Source organism: Sabethes cyaneus, chromosome 2, assembly GCF_943734655.1.
Source record: "Sabethes cyaneus chromosome 2, idSabCyanKW18_F2, whole genome shotgun sequence".
NCBI lineage: Eukaryota > Metazoa > Arthropoda > Insecta > Diptera > Culicidae > Sabethes > Sabethes cyaneus.
The window spans coordinates 62,189,138-62,208,712 of record NC_071354.1 but is presented as its reverse complement, the minus strand read 5'-3'; the positions used below and the strand labels follow the sequence as shown (position 1 = coordinate 62,208,712).

Genomic DNA, 19,575 nt, shown 5'->3' with positions numbered 1-19,575 from the left:
CATTAAAATGTAAACACCAATCGCACCCACGTCAACAAAACCACGTCAGTGTAAACACAGATTTGCACTATTTTATCAAAACTGCAGAATAAGTTGATATCGATGAAAGCATCGCCCCTTTTCTGTTATGTTTTGCATGTTACATGATACCGGGTTATCGTTGTGACTTTCAAAAATGGGCAAACGTGGGGTAACGGAGGTATTTGGATCGTTTTAGGAAGTGATTACATAATTTTTCGCAATAAACACGATTTTGTTACAATTGCTACAAACATACGAAAAGTTTGACATCATTACAAAAAGCTGAATGGTGCTGTCAAAACAAATCCTTTTCCGATGCAAATTCGTAGAGTCCAAGGTTAGTCAAGAGAGGTTTTCTGACTTTCAAATTTGTTTTTCACCCCCGCTGGGTTACCCTTGACGATCACCGAAATTTTCAAAGCGGAAACTGTTGAATGTTTAAACAACGTCGATGGTTGCTAACCAATCGTTCCTCGCACTTCTGTTCTACAAACTGTGAAAACTAGATCACCTATTTTAACTCACCTTGGTAGAGTCTTCAGTAGAAAATGCTGGAAATGCTCTATTAGTTTGATCTTGGCCCACCTTTTCTTTTCTGATCTGCTCAGGGAAAGAAATTCTAGACGATTTTGACCAATTCGATATTCAACTGGTTTTGCGTAAATATATTGTAATGGGATTTTACGTTATTTTGTTGTTATAAATCCTGCTTGATTTAAACTATTTCATGATGGTGTCATCATCCAGGACCAGAACCAGGACAGGCACTTCAGCAGGGCGGTATTAAACACACTAAAATAAAGGGTGTCCACGGTAGAATTACAACACACTCAAATTGTTCTAACTTTTGAACCGTTGAGTAAAATCAATTGAAAATTTCTCATGGAGGGAGTTAAGGCCAAAGTGCGGGCATTTGGATACGGAGGCGAAATTTAATCAAATAAAAACGCTTAGATTAAGTTTAATTGTTTCATTTGATGCCCTGAAAGTTTGATGACAATCGGATAAAAACTCGAATTTTGCAAATTAATTTTGTGTGTTGCAATTTTACCGTGGACATCCTTTAATTTAAATCAAATAAACATGCCATTTCACATAAAGTCAGTTATCTATTTAATATTAGCTGTCGCAATCAAAAAGGAACACATTCGAAACACAATTTATTGTATCTTGACATGCATATTCTTCAAATGTAATGGTTTGTCATGCGGCCAGAACCATTTCTTACTTCGTTTGGAATGATCCAAACCAGCTTTAATCTCTTGCGCCACATTTCAAAAGGTGTTAGGTAGCAATGAGAGGTCTTAAGTAACGTGTATCTTCTTTTTTCCTCTTATCACGCGCCGCTTTAAATGCACTGGACGGCATGTGCTCTGCATGAATTGGTTATTAGCATTATTAGCATTAGGTTCTATGATAAGATAAGATAATAAAACATTACGTCAGTCGTATTGATTCAGTGAGATAGGTACTTCAGAACGAGGTTTACGATTTATCTGAAGCAACACGAAATCTGAACAGTTAATAAAAGTTCATAAAAGAGAAAAACACTTTTCCTGTTAATGTTTGCTATTAAAATTATTATGGTGAAACGAGTCGTCATCGATTCTACAAATTCCAAAAGCAGTTTTTTTTTTGTTTGAAACAAAAATTCTGTTCATGAAAATATATGCGCTGTGTTCAGATTAACAAGAAGAATGCAGTGAATACATTTTTATAAACAGAACCCCGCTTATGGGTCCAAAAACTGCTTCGGGAATTGGGCTCTCCAACGAAAAGTTAATGACTGCTAATTTGCGGTAAACCTATGCCTATTATTTATTCATTATTCGATGCAATTTTTCGGCCTAAAACTAGTAGCTGTTGTGCTTATGACACATTCCAGCGTTACGGGACTCAATTAGCACCCATTGTTACCCTGTGAATCGCCTCCTGTTTCACCAATTTTTTGGCGAATACCTTGTAGAATAGTTGTTAGAAGAGTACTTCATTTTCTACTAGAATGCCAGGGAATTGATGAAACTGGAACCGATCTGCATAGTAGGGATAGTGTCCCGTAACGCTGGAATGTGTCTTATTACTTAAATCTTTTATCAGAATGAAATACAATTTAAATCCATTTTTTTATTTCATCCAAATAATATTATTTAAAATGAATAAAGACATAATACGTCATAGATTCCAATACAAGGGGTCATAAGAGGCGAATATAAACACTTATTCTGCAAAAGTTAAAAAAATGTTCTGCAAAAGTTAAATCCAAACATAATTCATATGGATTATAATACAGAAAATCCATGGAAAACTATCAAATTGTTACGTTACGTTTTAAAATCCACATATATTGTGTTTTTTATACAACAAAATTATCGGGTATACCGATATTATAGGATATAGATACAGATAGAGTTATTATTTTATTCGAACAACTCACTTATTTTTCCTCCATCTACATTTCTTTGCTCAAATGTTCATTTTCATTTTTTCACGCGACCGTGAATTATAAATCTAAAGCGTCGTTGCCGTGGTCGTTGCTAGGTTAACTAATACTTTTTAACGAAAGGCACTTTGAAATCGTTCTGTTACATAGAAATGACGAATAGAACTTTTTATTCTCCCTGTAAACCATTGTTGTTGCATCTTGCAATGCAAATAATGATAATAGGTTGTATGAATAAAACTGTTTACTTTACTTCCTTCATAACGTTTACACTGGAAAAGCAAAGCAAACTGCTTTTTTTTCATACGGGCTAATGTTTCGTTTTACCTCTACCTGTTTTAAATACAAAACAGTTGATAACTTTTTACGTCGCATGTCGTAGGTATGAAACCACCATGGTCGGAGATAAATCAGACCGGCGCTGCTCTCGCTATGCAATTGAAAGGTTTAAACTGCAGTTTAAATCTAACGTGGTTTTGAGATATTTATCATACAGGAGGAGGAAAGGAAAATAATTGCGCAAAGTCACCTCAAAATTTCTTCAGCGTCAACTTGCGAAAAGTCAAAACTTGTAGATTAGCCTAAGTGGAGCGAGGAATTAAAGCTAGGTGCAATGAAACCCTGATGACTGCCTACGGTTGGCGGTCATTCGAAAATCGGTGATTTGACTTAAGAACTGAATGCTGACCGACCTCTGTACTGTGCGACAAATCCATCTCCGGGAAACCTACAAGTGTTACCGACCAATTAGACAACCCAACCGAAGCTTAACAACGAAGAGTAGCCTTGGCCAGAAAGTCGATTTCAACCCATTTCCGGGGTCAAACAAAAATTTCCGCTCGCGGCGGCAAGATTCCTGATAGATTCCGACTGTTTTAGCGGATAAGTTCTGTTCCAATTGCAAGGAAACCAGCGTAATAGGTAATACCAAGAATTTGGAAGTTTACATTACGCAGTGTCTCAGTAAACGGATTTTACCCTTCATTAAGTCTTAAGATAGTCCAGTGACAGCAAGGATGTGCTACACTGGTGCAACGACAATAGAGTTCAGATCATTCCAAAAGGAATCCACCGAATTATCCCCAGTATCATCCAATAGAGAAGTATTGGGCGATAATGAAATGGAAGCTGAAGAATTGGTTGAACCTGCTAGTCAAGACTGTGACGTCGGTTGATGAGAGAATTTCTTCGAAATAACGATGTATGATTTTTTCTTGCAATTTTTTCATTAAATATGGCATCTTTAGAAAGTGTTTCGCTTGAAAAAATTACACGCATGTTAAACACACGCATTGGAAAGTATCCTGATCTAAGCTTTAAAGTTGCATTACATATTTTGAATTATAATTCGAATGATAAACTTGAAAAAACTTATTTAGGAAACGCCCGCCCAATCAGGTTTTTGCCAAGAGCGTCAGAACGCCATAGCTCTGCTGAGATCTCCCTTGCTTAGGGTTGCCCGCCATGGCTTTCATGGTTCTCGTCTACAGCCCAGATGCCGTTGGCTACACTGCGTCACCATGAGCCTCTTGGTCTGCCTCTTCTACGCCGTCCTTATGAATGCCAGTCAAGTGCTTCTCTGCAGACCTTGTTCGCTCCTTCCCTCACGATGTCTCCGATCCACGATCAACAGCTACAAACAATACAGAGCAGCAAACTTTGAATTTATATTTTATACATTAAAAATCAGGCTTCATTCCGGGCTCAGTTCATGCTCTTTTGATTACAGCGCCTCAGCGAAACAGAATTCGGAAAAGTGACGTATAAGGCAATTATAGAGTTAATTATTATCTACAATATTGTTGAAGAAAGTATAGTTTTATCTCTTGTATTTATGGCGCAATGGGATTGCTACCACTGCTGGATATAACATTTCGTTCTCCCTAGAAAATGTAGAAAACTTTACCTAAAGAAAACTAAAGTGTAATTATTATTTACTTCGCTTCGAGATTAATCTGCATTTACATTTAAACATTTACATTTAATCTGGTGATGATGATGAATGATGATGATGATGAAATGAAACGGAAGTTAGAAACAGGTAGATATCCCAGGGCCAGCCCTTCAATGAGGCATGACTTACTCGAAATGCTTTTTATACCTTGACTGAAATTTTTGGAGCGTCTTAGTAGAATACGGAACCTGAAATTAAATAAAAAAGAAAACTTATCCAATTAAATTCTACTAAGTTATTCAATTTCAGGTTTTTATACCTTGTCGTGTCGTGTCTTGAATAAAATTTTAATTTGTTTTCAAAGTGACATGGATTTGTGATTTAATTTAATAAAACTAAGCATAAGTCGGATAGCATAGCAAAGTTTTGTGTCTGCTGAAGAAGGAGCAAGCTTCACTTCCGCGGGTTTATTATTTCCAAGTGGCCGGCCCGACTGGTTTTCCACTTGTAAAGTCGGTGGCCGGTCAATCCGGCAAAAAGGCTGGTTTGCCGACATGTGAAGCCGGATTAGTACTTTTCACCCAATTTTTAAAATTTCTGATAAATTTATTAGTAATCCTGAGCAGTGGATCATTGAAGATAGCTAGTTTTGCAGTGACGATACCTTGCTTCTGGCGGTAACATACATTAAATTGTCCACTAGCGCCAGCAGCAGGTTGTTACAACCTTCAATAGTCCATTCAATGTTCGGTGTGGTTGTGACTGTGATGTCCTGCCGTTCGTCTCCACTGACTGCTCATATCATTTACACGGAAAACTGTCAAACGACTTCCACTTGCTCTCTGTGCCGGTTACATGCTACCGGCGACTAGACTACATTACACCATTACACATTCCAGGCGAATCCTCTAATATGCATATGCTATAAATCCACCGACCTGACCCCCACTCCCGCATATTTTTTAAGGCGGGACCGACCGGCCGGTTTTTGAAATTCACAGACTTGGCAACCCTAGGGTTTATCCCTACTCAAAGAATAATAAAGATTATTTGCATCTACGATGTGTATGGTTCTTCATGCTTATGCTCAGGCTCATAGGTACACATGTTCATACGACTCGTAATCGTGGACTGCAACAAACGCACACAATACAATAGTTCGTAATACCCAAAATCTAAATTAAATGGAAGGCAACAAATGCAGTATTTAAATCATCATATGTTACAGCATTTTATATATTGTTGTGTCATAGACAAATACTATTTAAATCTCCCGCAAAAGCGTCCAAGTTTCTTGCATTTCTCACATAGATCCTGTGGATGATGCTTTGATTGATCGGAGGTGTCCAAACCGTCGGGTTTCTCCAGAGGGCGCTAAAAAGTTCTCATATGAGATAAGGTTTCCGTTATTCTACTCTCAGTACGAACCTGCTTATGGGCAAACACATTAATATTACAGTTGAGGCACATCTGTCCATTGTTGGCCCAGGAATTTCCCGACATCCACTTTCTCCTACATTTGGGGCATTCATATTCGCCGAAACAACGCCTTTTACCCTGATAAGGCGTTTTTTCCTTAATCTTAGAGTGGTCCTGCAAAAAATACGTATTTATTATTGATTTGAGTTTCTTTCAAGTCAGTGGTATATAAACTCCAACCATGAGAAATATAAATTGACGCAAAAAAAAAACTTTACTTTCGTTCGCTGTCGCGGTCTACTTCGATCTGGCGCTTGATATACACTCCTGATTTATTATTATTTACAAGAGCAAAATGCGTCAACGTCAACAAAACCGTCACCACAAACAAGATATGCTCTTTCTGCTACATTGGAGCCTACTAATCAAATCATTTGAAGATAATAGAATGAGTAAGCATTAATGATACCATGGCACTTATTTTCTAAATGATGAACACGAAATTATTGCAATACTTTTAACTGGCCATACCTTTTTTCTACACGCTAGAAATTAATTAAATTGAACAAAAGAAATCATATGGAAAATCCGGAGCTATCCTATCATATCGTGCTCTGAGAAAAAGCTGTAATTCAACCGTCTCAAGAAGAGTGTTGAAAAGCTTCAAGAATCGATCGACATTGAATCATAAACCATCATGAGCTGGAGGGAAACCAGGAGCAACTTGCAGGAATGCGGAGGGACATGTCAAGGTTAATTTCACCCGAAATCCTAATAATTCAAAACATGACGCTGCCAAGAAGGTCGGCGTTTAACAAAGATACAGCAAAAGCTGGCTTACTAGCATACAGTGGGTCAAAAAAATATTCAGACAGTATCGAATATTTTTTTTTACTTTTAATAATATTGCTCAATATTGGCTAAGAAAGGTAACTCATATATTTAACTGATTCGGTTATAGCTCGATCTAATCAGGATGAACCAGGTTAATAGGCAAATTCTGAATAATAATCCTTGACAGAGCATTTGTGAAGGGTGTCCGCGTTTAAATTGCAACACACAAAATTAATTCGCATAATTCGAGTTTTTATCCGATTACCATCAAACTTTCAGGGCATCAAATGAAACAATTAAACTTAGTTTTGGCGTCTTTATTTTATTGAATTTCGCCTCCGTATTCGAATGTTCGTACTTTGGCCTTAACGCCACCCATAAAATTTTGCACACCCTCAAAATCGCCAAGTTTTGCAAATTTTGTCATGCATTCTTCGTTTTATCAACAGTTTTGATTACATTAGGATGTTTCAGAAGATTCTGCTTCATCCAAGCTAAGCCATGGGCAGCGCCGTAGCGTGCGGTTAGCCAGACTGGCCCCACCAAGGGCGCTAGCTCTTGGGGGCGCCAAAAGGGGTCTGCATTTCAGTAAAGCATTAGCAAAAACAAACGCATTGGATTGAGCGATTTTTCATGCCACGTTACCAGTTGATTTACATGCAGTAGCCATGGCGAAAACTGTCAAACAATTACGTTCGATGATTTGTTCGTACCGCAAGCTCCACCCCGTAGCGAAGAAGTTGGCCATGGTGAAGCCACAGACTAACAGACGTAACACTTCGAACAAATTCTCTTACAAAACATCGTTTCAATGACACACAGTCGGAAATTTAAAATTCTTGGCCAAAACCTCAAGATGATGTGATTCCATGTTTTTCGGGTTGCTGATTTCAAAAATGATATTGAAAATGTGTAATTCAAAATGGCTGACCCAAAATGGTGGTCTTTTTTGTTAAATTTTTAAGTTTTTGATGTAAATTTCATCTAAAGGTGACTATCAGGTCGTTGAGTTCAACAATAAAACTCAAAATGTAAAATGGCCGACCAACATGGCGGACCGCTTTTGTATCTTTTAGTTCTTTTTGGTTTATATCTTGCTCAGCGCGTTTTTGATAACTTTTTTATAAAACAAAATTGGATTAAATAACAAATCAAATTTAAAATCGCGTTATTTCCCCTATTGAAATCGCAAAATTCTGTATTCCATTAGGTTATGCAACATTACTTTAAAAAATATTATTAATCGGAATGCTCATAGCTGTTACTTTCATCACCGTTGCCCATTTTATCGCTGTCTGTCATTCAATGTTGTGTAGCACAATAACGCGGTTGCAAGCAAGCATTTTTCGAAAAATATCTTCCATTATCTCCTCTCTCGTATATTTTCGCAAGAAGTATGTATCCTTGATGCTTTATATTCATGCGGACACTTTCCAATGTTCAATAAAACGTCTTGCAGAAAATCTCCATTTTCTCGTGGAGTTACAAATAGTTGCAAAAAAGCTACACGCCCTTTGAACCGTCACAATCTGACGCTCACAAAACTATATAACATATGACGGCACCTCGCGGCACACAAAATAAATTCCAATTTCATTGCGCGCGCTGATTAAAAGTATATTTATAACGAAAAAAACTGAATTCGCGTATAACGCTAATACAGTACATACCTTCAGAAACGTTATCCATTTTGGTTGATTGTTATTTGATAATGCGATAACGAACCACATGCGTTATTGCCAAGAGCCACAAAACGTATGCAAGCCGCACTAGCAAAGAGTCTCTCATACACTGACGTTCGACAGTACGCCAAACCACAAATATACATTGTCGATAGTTGATATTACAGGATATGATCAAATGAGCTTTGCGTAATGGCATGAAGCCAAATTCTGCCAGGAGATCGTAGGACAGTTGTGCGACTTCAGAAGATCTGCTCTAAATGGGTTTCCCGGAACCTGGTTGGATTCGGCTTTCACGTAGGTGTCGTCGACCATATCGCAGCAATGAGGTTTCGTCTGCTTTTGATCGTATAACTTCTGGGCACGGTTTTTCGCGACCGTATCCTTTTGGGACCTTTTGAACCTTGAACGTGCGTAATTCAGCTCGAGTTTTGGTCTTCTGCACGAAACTTTTGCTCAGATTCAATAGTTTTTGCTACCTCTAGAACGGAGGAGTTTGGTTTCTCATCGAAGGCCACGCAGCTGTGATCCTTAACAGTATACAGACGCATTTTTTCTCCACATCATGATTCACGATCGACTGTCAGATGTTCTTCGAACCGTTTTATGACAATAGAAACCGTAGAATTCGGGATTACCAACTTTTTTACCAATGGTACGATGTGATAGATTCTTATTTTCGATGTATTTGTGCAGATTTTCGCAATCGCAAACGTGCTGTTCTTTCGACTCCAGTTTTCATATCTTTGCGCACCTGACAAAAAAGACTCACACAGTATGAACAATGCACTTTGAGCTTTCTACATGCAAAGTTTTAATTAATTTTACCCAACGGTTCAAAAGTTAGAACAATTTGAGTGTGTTGCAATTTTATCGTGGACAACCTTTAATAATTTTCACATATTTTTTCATCTGTTGCACAGAAAGTTACGAAAGTATTGACTATTTTTGGGAATTTTCGATTTCAAAAGCCATTCAAACTCGGAGTAAAACTTTATTTGGCACATGGTTGGTTTGTTTTAGTACGGTAACAATTTTCGATCGGTATAAGTTTTATGTCGCTCAGTAGTGTCATAGTTCGACTTTCTTCCAATATACGTTTATAATGCTTCGATAGAAAAAAAATTTCACAAACATATTCAAAAAAAAAACACGATAGAGCATTACTATATACAGATTAGTTCCTTTCAACTGGCAGCTGAGCGTTTCCGTTTATGATTAGTCGATCGTTTTTAAACGTAATGGCACGTTATTTCCTGCTTCTCGTAACATACGACTCGTGAATGTGGACTGCAATAAACGCACAAAAAACATAGTATTCATAGTATTCAAAGTCTAAAGTAAATGGAAGATAATGAGAATGCTGGTCCAAATAGTCAGGGGTAACACGCGATTAAGCACTTTATATATAGTTGCTTCAAGAACAAAAACAATACACGAACTGCTACTGAATTCTCCTGCAATAGTAACCAAGTGTCTTGCATTTCTCACACAGCAGTTGCGGATGAACCTTAGATTGGTCGGATACGTCCAAACCATCGGGTTTCTCCAGAGGCCGCTGAAATGTGTCACAGATTAGGTAATACTCATATATCATTCGTCTTACTTCTGACTACAAACCTGTTTATGGGGGTACACATTTATATGACATTTAATGCATTCTTGTCCATGATTGGCCCAGGAATTTCCCGACATCCACTTTCTCTTACATTTGGGGCATTTATATTCCCCGAAGCAACGCTTTTTGCCCTGGTAAGGCGTTTTACCCTCAGCTTTGGGACGAGCCTGTTTGAATTTGTTATTATTTAAAGATCATTTCAAGCTAATCATACAAATTTCACGGAAACTCACCTGTGGACAGTCCCGAATATAGTGACCTTTCTTAAAACAAAGATGACACAGATAGTTAGCTGGTGGTATCTTGCTGTATTTTTGATTTGATTGTCCGTTCGTAGTCGGTAAGAGATGATGATCATGTCGCTGGCCGTGCTGATGTTGATACTGATTTTGATGGTTCATTGGACTACCGCAACATCCGTCCAGATATCCTGCACTGCCAGCCAAGCTCGTCAAACGATTTCCAATGGTAGTGGCATTGCCACCACCATTGGAACATCCGTTCTCGCTGACAAAACCATTGAAGCAGCTCAATCCGTTCGTGTACCGAGGACTGTTTGCGTTGGGACTTCCCAGCTGCTGATGTTGCTGCGGTGAACAGCTTTGATTATGGCCGAAACCGAAAAGGCTGAGATCGGTAAACTGGTCGCACAGCTCGCTGATGGTGTCGGCCAAGGGGGAAATGGAATCGTTGGTGCCGTTGGAATAATTTTGCGACGTCGGAAATGGACTCCAAAGGGGTGGCAACAGTTTCGAGTTTGGCTGTAAACGATAAGAGAATGAATATTTATTACAAATGGGAATTTTCATGATATACTAGCTGATTGCCCAATCTTACTCAGAGCCCCTTTGTCTCTCAGCCATGAAAAATGTCATAATGCAAGAAACAAAACCCTTCTTCTTCATATGAATGTATCTACTCCCTTTTCCAGCTCCCCTCATGTTGTCACCCAGCCACTTGTAAATCTCTACAAAGCTTCTTTTACGTTTCTAAACCTCTCCCTTTGTAAAGAGCAACCTATACCCCCTTTCAGAAATCCCTCTTGTCGTCCAGTCACTTGTAAAACTACTACCGTTCCAAATACAAGAGAAACACACTTTTTTTACCCATTTGAATCTTCCTCTCCCCTTATAAGAGACCGTCTGTCACTTTTGTCAACCCACGCGCTAATTCTATGCCGAAACATTCCCTCCCAGCTGCCTTCCAGTCCACTGCATCTTCTGTCGCGTAAGCTCTTATGCATCTGTTTGCTCTCTGAAATTCTCTATAAAGGGAAATTAAGCCTTATTTTCACATATCCCTCTTAGACCCCCCTCCCCATTTCCCCTTCACTTTTTGTCTCTTATTTGGACCTGCCCAGTTAAAAGGGACCACCCCACTTCTGTCAACCTCTCAGTGCTGATTCCCTTATATCAAGAAACATGTGTGCCAAATTTGGTGGAAAACGGTCAAGGTGTTCTGGAGTTATGGTGGAACATACGAATATACGTTCACTTTTATATATGTAGAAGATAAAGATGCACTGTTCTAGCATCGCCGTGAACAACACCAAGTGATTGGCCTCTACCGAGCTCTCTGCAAAATATTGCTTTTGCTGATTACTCAGCCAGCATCCTTACTGTGGGGCCAGCCCAGTGTAACCGGGTTTAAGTAGCTTCACAATATACGCATTTTTATACACTTGATCTATGTAGCTTGTGATTTATGAGCTTGCAACACACTCCTTTTTCCAACAGGAACTGTCAACAATTGATAGCAGGATCTTATGCTCAAACACACCTTAAGCTCGTCGATACAAACATGTTGATAGTAACCAAACAGAATGGAACCAGCCGTTAAGGGGAAAGTGCGGAAAAATGAGGTAAGGGAGAAACAACGCTTAGGAAGTTGTGTACCGCTCCTTTTTATCGAGGCTGGGGGATCCGCGGATCGAATCAATCTATAATCGGAGCCGATTATAACCGGATTTGAAGCCACTTGTCCTCCCAGGCCCTATGAACAGCAGGTAGTGATGAACCTTTTGAACCACAGCGGACTGGACAAAAGAGAGACTTCACAACCCCCTTATTAAGCATGCGACGTGTTTCAAACTCTACCAACACTGGCGGGTTGAGTTATTTTTAGACACAAATATTTTCTCTTCTTCCGTCTATGGTAGTCAAACCACCGACTGAAAAGCTCGTTTTGCTAACGAAACTTCACAGGCACAAGCTAGTTACAAGGCAAAGGCATGTTTGGGAAATCTGCTTAACACCTAGGAAGATACGGTGCTATCAGATATCTGGGAAAACAACCCAGGTAATGTGGGGTTGACTATTGCGACCCCCCTAATGGATCGTGAGGATCCCGACCCACTAAAACCCTACTCGAGTCTCCAGCCTCAATTCCCCCTGGCACCACCTAATCGGTATTACTTCAGGGAGGGGCTATTGTGCTTAACGCACCCTCTTAGATAACTACTGGACTATGATAGTTATGCTGTTTACTCGCTATTAGAATCTGGGTAGAAGCCGCATTGACCGCTCCCTCGACGTTCGAGCTAGAACACATCCTTTTGACTAAATTATTCGGAGTAGTGTCCTGTCCGCTCACTGCCATCATGTTGCTTCTTGCATCCACGAAACGAGGGCATATGAAGAAAGCATGTTCTGCGGTTTCCTCTACATCCACGCATTCGGGACACGCGGGGGACTCCGCATGCCACCATACGAGACAATGCCGAAATAGCTGTGGAAGCCTTCTTGCAGGTATAGTCGACGTGGCTCCTGAACATGAGCTTGTCGTCGACCTTGACTTCCAGGAGTTTTAAGGACCGCGTTGACGAAATAGTGCAGTCCCTGACGCTGAGTTTTGCTTGCTGCACCGTTCTTCAGCACGATGCGCTTATAATGCGCTAGTTCCAGTGTCCTGGAGCGCATCCAATTTTCAACATTGCTTATAGAGTGGGCAGCCGTCAACTCAACCTCTCTGATAGATTCACCGTGGACTTCCAAGGTCATGTCGTCCGAAAAGCCGACAATCACAACCCCTACTCGGAACTTCTACTTCAACACCTCGTCATACATGACGTTCCACTACACTGAGCCCAGTATGGAGCCTTGCGAAACACCTGCGGTGGTTGGAATATACTTCTGACCCTCCTCCGTGTTGTAGCATAGCACACGATTCTGCAAATAATTGTCCTGTACAGCGACACCGCCACTTGGACGTTCCGAAGCGAGTTGGCTATGGAGTCCCAACTAGCGCTATTAAACGCATTTCTCACGTCAAATATGACAACTGCGCAATAGCGGATACCCGTTCTCTTGCGCTGGATTGCCACATCGGCTGTCTTAGTGACAGACAATTTGGCATTCACCGTAGATTTGTCTTTTCGGAAGCCGAATTGGTTCCTTGAAAGACCGGTTGTACCCTCAGTGTACTGTACGAGCCTGTTAAAGATAACCCTCTCCAGCACCTTGCCGGCAATATCGAGCAGACAGATCGGCCTATATGACGAGGGGACACCCGGAGGTTTTCCCGGTTTCGGCAATAGGACCAGCTTCTGTCGCTTCCATCTGTCCGGAAAGTGACCGTCTTCCAGGCATCTACTCATTACTGCCCCGAATAATTTGGGAGCCTCTAAAATGGCCGCTTAATCGGCCAAATTCGGGATTCCGTCTGGTCCTGGTACCTCGCTCACCTTTAAGGAATCGGCGACCTCAATGAATTCCTCGTTCGTAACCATCGCTTCCTCTCCGACCTCTAAGCCGCCGTCGTCCGCGTTACTTTGTATGCTCGGCAAGAAGTCCGACCATGTTACACTATGGACTGAGATACTGGAACGTCGGCCGTGGGACGACTCAGCGGCCTGAGGCCAGGGTCTTGGCTCGTGGGGCGGAAAGTGTCCCTCGATGTTCCGCTCCAGCATCTCTGGCGATCGCTCTGCGGGTGCCATCACGCCCTTGGTCTTTGCCATTACTACCCTGTAGGTATCACCCCAATGGTTCGCATTGGCACTAGCGCATAACCTTCCCAAGCAGGCTCGTTTACTAGCTTTTATCCCAATCTTAAGCGCTTCGACATTCAGCCCTGCTTTCGTCTGAACGAGCTCTTTGTATAATTCTTCTCGCTTGAAAGCATGCTCCGCTGGGTTCCGCAATTTCATCTGTCCACCAGTAAGCCGGTGTCCTTCGGTGCCGGCTTTCCTGGGCATGGTGGCGTCACGCGCACGCCAAAAGATCAGTGTTCGGATGGGGCATACCGCGATCACCGGATCGAATCGCTTCCACAAATACTTCGGGATCAAAGTATGATGTCTTCCATCCACGGGTGGTTGGAGAGTCTGCTCCGAGATGATGACAATGCCCATTGACGACTCAGTAACTGCTTGGTGTAACAGCTGCTGAGCCGTGCTGCAATGGTTCAGGTTGAGCTGCATCAAATGTCGACGAATCTGCATATTGAATTCTCGCAATTTATCTTGGATGTGTGCAAGGCGAACAACCGTACTGGGTACTAGTTACCAACAAAGTTTTTCTGCAACGACATCAATCTATAGACAAAATGTGGGAGAGAATTTTGTATGCAGAATGAAGAGTAATGCCCCGCTAATTGCGGCATTCGAGTCGATGGTCGGTTTTCTAATAGGACATATGAGACCTTCCAACCAATTCATAGTCCTCAGTCCATACTTTCAGTAAAATCTGATAGATTGAACAATACAGTCGTTCGCTTCCGACTTCTGAAAGTCCAGTGATGCGGCTTTTTATCTCGTCCAAAATTGGTGAATCCACTGCACAGCACCATTATCCTGTTTTTGTCGACAGCTCCAGCTTCTCGTAGTAATTTTCCGTCTCCACATGAACGCGATCCCAATACTGGCATTTCTTACGACAGCTAAGTCTCTTTTAACAGCTCTTGCATCTCGGCATCTCCTTTGCTCTGACTCTGCTCTAGCAGTAGTTCTCAATACATCTTGTGATGCTGCAGTACTGATCACATCGTAAATGTATTTTCACAGCTCGTTCAGATTCTCTCCAATTCGTTCACCGATCTGCTCAGCAGTTTTCCGAGAGTACTCTACAACAACTTGTTCATCGTCTTCGTTCCGGTGGACAACCGGTGGATTTGAAAACGTTAGACAACCGTGTGTAAAAGCTTAATGCTGCGTCAACGTATCCGTCAGCGTCAATTTGACGGTAAACCCCTGAGAAAACTGTCAAAATAACGCTGACGGACGCGCTCACGCATCATTCTGTTTGGCCCTCAAATCTTGCGTACGTTTGCGAACAATAAAAGCATTTGCGAACTATTAAATGTTTACTGCACGTGTCGGCGTATTACAAGTTAATCAAAACCTTTTAGAATGTTATTTCATCGCCAATCACTACTGTGAGTGATCGTGACCCAGCGGTCTGGTTTAGTTCTTTGCAAACGTCTTAAAATTTGCGCAAAAAATGTACTGAAAATGAAGGTTTTACCTAATATGAACTGCTAATAAATAATTGCAGAATTAGAAATTGTATTAAATTGATAAACTATTGATATAATACCCTACGTAATCCTCTTGTACATTCCATGCGGATGTATACCTTGAAGTTTTCACTTAGCTTACCTACGAATTAACTGACATCAAATCTAGCACATCAAATTTAGACGTTTATGAGCTAAATATACGCTTTCATATTCAAAAACGAAGGCCTTCGCCCAGAACTAGCTTAATATATAACCAGAACGATAAACGAACCGATTGGTTAAAGAGCCGAAACGTTCAAGCTATAACTTTCTAGAACAGCAACTAGCCAATAGAATCTGACATTTTGTTACCCTTTTTTGTGGGTATCACGCAATGGGCTGAGAAAATTTCTAGAACGAAAAGATTCTCAGACCAATATTATAATCTTATATTGAATCTCACCGAGTCACTGGATCGAAAAGCTATTTATTCCTATCTCAGAGCAAATTTGGTTCGATTATTATAAACTTAAAATATATTTTTCTGCCAACTCACCTGTATCGAATCACTCGAATGGTCCACATTGGGCAGATAGTACCACTGCAGGGACGATGAGTATAGCCCGTTGGAGCCGTTCTGCCTCGGTTGGACACCCTCTAGGCCCATCGCGTTCGATCAGCAATTACAAAATGTAACCTCAATTCTTCCCAACAGAGCAGGAATCAGTCACAGTGCGACACACTGTGAACAACGAACCACGTTGCGCGCTGGGAAATCTGTGTTACCGCAGAGGCACACGCACACACGTTGTCACGACCGTCGTCGAATGTCTTGTTAACTCACTTAAACGATTTTCCGGCTTTTCTCGTTGGTGTGTCCGAGATGCCGTCTCGCTTTATTTTCGAAACGTGTTGATACGGTAAACTTTTCCTGTTGTTATTTCATTCGTTCTGTTTTAGTTTTTGCTTAAGGCATTTTCGTCGGCATACCGAAAATAATCTTCACTATTTGTGTATTATACTATTTCCATATGTTTATATGTACGCGTAATGCGCATAGGGCATCGGGAAGAAAATTTGATACTCTACGGGATGATGAGCGCACACCTTTCGTTGGCAGTGATCGCGGTAGGCATTTTCCTTTCGTCCCGTCTTATTTTCTCTTTTCTCGCACTGGTTGTCTCGATCCCCGCTGACTAGATTCGAACACGATTGTATGGGTGTGTGTTGTTAAACTAAAAATATCTTTTCATTATTTATAGCCTGAATGGTCTAAGTGAAGTTGATCTTTGCTATTCACTGTTTTTCCGAATCTATATTGCACATACGCATTTAAGCTAAAACTTCACCTTGTTCACCGTTCCAATTAGCCCCACAAGGATGATTTAGCTTTCGAACTATACTAGTGCGATTGTTTTTCGTAATTTTAAACATCCGCCTCTACACGATCTGGCGACATGTTTATTCGAGCCAAAGGAACAGCTCGTTAAATTCGTTAATTTATTCAATACTATTCGCAAAATTATCACAGTTATTACACTTTTCGTAGTTCGATTTATATAAACGATTGGTACCAACTCGATTTATCCGTTGTACCGGTATTTGCTACAGAGCACCGAAATCGTCCATGTGCATGGGTTTTTCGCAATATGTCAACCATTGATTTGACAGAAGCTATAAACCATGTACTGCAAAGTGAATACGGAAAATTTTAATGAATCAGCTCCATCACCCGTTTTCCTGACAAGAACAAATTTACCTTTTTACAAGTACTCGATCGACACCGACAGCTGTGAGGTGTGTCGACCTCAAAAGCGCCGAATTAAAACGAACCGCAGGACCGGAAAATGTTCACCAAATTTCAGAACTCTCTCTGCAACGATCCAACGACAACTGACCGTTCGTCGAACGAATATAGGGAAAGCGTACATTTTCTTTGAATATTGAGTGAAAATAAAAAGAAAATTCTGCGCCTGAACCTAGGGAGTTTCACGCGATCGTTCAGTTCATGCTCTCCCCGCTCAAGTTTTCCCCGTGTTTTACGCGTTGTAAATATGCTGTAAGAGAGCGTTCCGATCTAAGCGTGGTAAGCAGTGTTAGATTTTAAAGCCATATTTCAAATGTAACAGAAACTAGCAAGTTAGATTTTAAGTTTAAATTTGTTTTTATCGAAGTTTGTAACCGGTAAAACTAGATATTGGTTTTCTATTCTATAGTTTAAAAATATCACAAACAATTTCATTATTCCAATATTTCAATTAAAACTTTTTTGGTTCTATTGGTAGCAGTTTGGAGAAGACTTTTATAATTTTTAAACTTGGTAAGCAAAATAGGCTGCGAAAAAAGAAAACTGAAATAAAATAGGCACAAATAAAATAAGTAAATTAGCTGTCAGATTATAATAAAATTAGTTAAGTAGCGAAGAAGTTTACAGAACCCATTTATGAAATAAAAAATATCGATAATATCGGCTCGTGCCCTTTTAAGAACTCATCCCACTCCTCTCGGTCCTTGGCCACTCGTCGCTAATTTGTACAACATCTTGACACTGGCAAATCAGCTGAACTTCGATGTCGTTGAGCCATCTACCTTCCTGCGTCACCCTGGCGTCCGACACTCTTGTGTTTGTCTTCTTCTTCTTCAGCATAGAAATGGGTCATTCTGGGGTTTGGAATTCGGGCGAATGGATTTCTGGGGAATGGTTTTCGGGGGAGTGGTATACAATCGAATAGAACATTTAATAAGAAAATAATATAAATGACACCTTGTTCGGATCAGCCGAGCTCATTTTTAATTTGAATATTTGCTTCTTCTTCAGCATAGAGCCGGGGTGGCTAGTGCTGTTTCAAGCACTCGTCTCCATTCAACTCGGTCTTGGGCCACTCGTCGCCAATTTCCTAGTCGTCTCAGAAGTCGCAAATCGCTTTCGACCTGATCGAGCCATCGTGCACGTTGGGCCCCCTGTTCCTGGTGCCGGTAGGGTTGTTGAAGAGGACTATTTTCGTCGCACTGTGGTCCGGCATCCTTACGACATGTCCGGCCCATCGTAGTCTGCTAACTTTCGCTAGATGTACGATGGGAGTCTCCCCAAGCAGTGCCTGTAGCTCGTGGTTCATACGCCTCAGCCATTCTATGCTCTCAGTTTGTACTCCGCCAAATATCGTCCGCAGCACTTTCCGCTCGAACACGGCAATGGCGCGTAGTCCTCCGTGAGCAGCGTCACCGCTTCAAGTCTATAAAGAACTAATAATGCACGAATACGGTTTTCCGGACAAACTGACGCGACTGATCAGAGCTACATTGGATCGAGTGATGTGTCTCTTACGCATCTCTAGGACACTCTCGAGTTCCTTCGAGACGCGACGAGGGTTGAGACAAGGTGACGGTTTATCCTGCATGCTGTTCAACATCGCTGGAAGCTTAGTTCGACTCATGCACCTTCCAGCATTGGACAAAAGGTAGGAGTCAAAATGACTACTTGTCAAGCATAGCTACCAATACCCCCCCGCCCTTCCTTTCCGCTCTTCCCCTCCTTCACCAAAAAATTTTCATTTCTTTCCCCTACCGTCCCTTCATCAATTGTAGAACCATCGTTTCAAAAAAAAGTATAGTAGGCCCGATTTCCCGCTTGGATGCGCCGCTGGATCTCCCTACTACTGTTGTTGTCCGCAGTCACTAGCGATCCCAAATACGCGAACTCCTCTACAACTTCTAGTTCGTCGCCGTCAACGGTTACCGTCCGTGGGAAACGCGCGTTTGTTTCCTTTGAGCCTCTTCCTTTCATGTATTTGGTCTTTGATGAATTTATTTTTAGCCCAATTCTCCTAGACTCCGCTGTCAGTCTGGCGTGGATTGCCTCAGCCGTCGCAGAGTTCCTGGCTATAATATCACAGTCATCTGCAAAGCCTTGAAGTTGGCTACCCTTGGTAAAAATGGTCTCTTGTTTCGATGCCCGCTCGTTGGATTACCCTCTCAAGAGCGATGTTGAACAGCATGCAGGATAAACCGTCACCTTGTCTCAACCCTCGTCGCGTCTCGAAGGAACTCGAGAGTGTCCTAGAGATGCGTAAGAGACACATCACTCGATCCAATGTAGCTCTGATCAGTCGCGTCAGTTTGTCCGGAAAACCGTATTCGTGCATTATCTGCCACAGCTTGTTGTAGGGAACGAGCTGAGTTAGATGAATCAGCGTAAAACAAATCTAATGAAACTGAATTATTTACTTGAGTG

General features: G+C 41.2%; 1 protein-coding gene across 1 annotated transcript; it reads right to left on the bottom strand.

Annotated features, from left to right (window-relative positions):
- Window positions 1-9,734: 9,734 nt before the first annotated feature.
- On the bottom strand, window positions 9,735-16,011 carry LOC128737837 (uncharacterized). Its single transcript, XM_053832573.1, has 4 exons — window positions 15,901-16,011; window positions 10,142-10,669; window positions 9,911-10,075; window positions 9,735-9,875 (listed from the first exon to the last, which is right to left on the bottom strand). The coding sequence occupies exons 1-4, from the start codon at window positions 16,009-16,011 to the stop codon at window positions 9,735-9,737; spliced, it is 945 nt and encodes a 314-aa protein (XP_053688548.1).
- Window positions 16,012-19,575: the final 3,564 nt, after the last annotated feature.

What these genes read in the sequence shown, in the direction of transcription:
- LOC128737837 (XM_053832573.1), bottom strand. Translation starts at nt 16,011, where the DNA reads ATGGGCCTAGAGGGTGTCCAACCGAGGCAGAACGGCTCCAACGGGCTA. An exon ending in ATATTCGGGACTGTCCACAG is followed by an intron (nt 10,076 to 10,141) that starts GTGAGTTTCCGT and finishes AAATTCAAACAG; the next exon opens with GCTCGTCCCAAAGCTGAGGG. An exon ending in ATGTGTACCCCCATAAACAG is followed by an intron (nt 9,876 to 9,910) that starts GTTTGTAGTCAG and finishes ATGATATATGAG; the next exon opens with TATTACCTAATCTGTGACAC.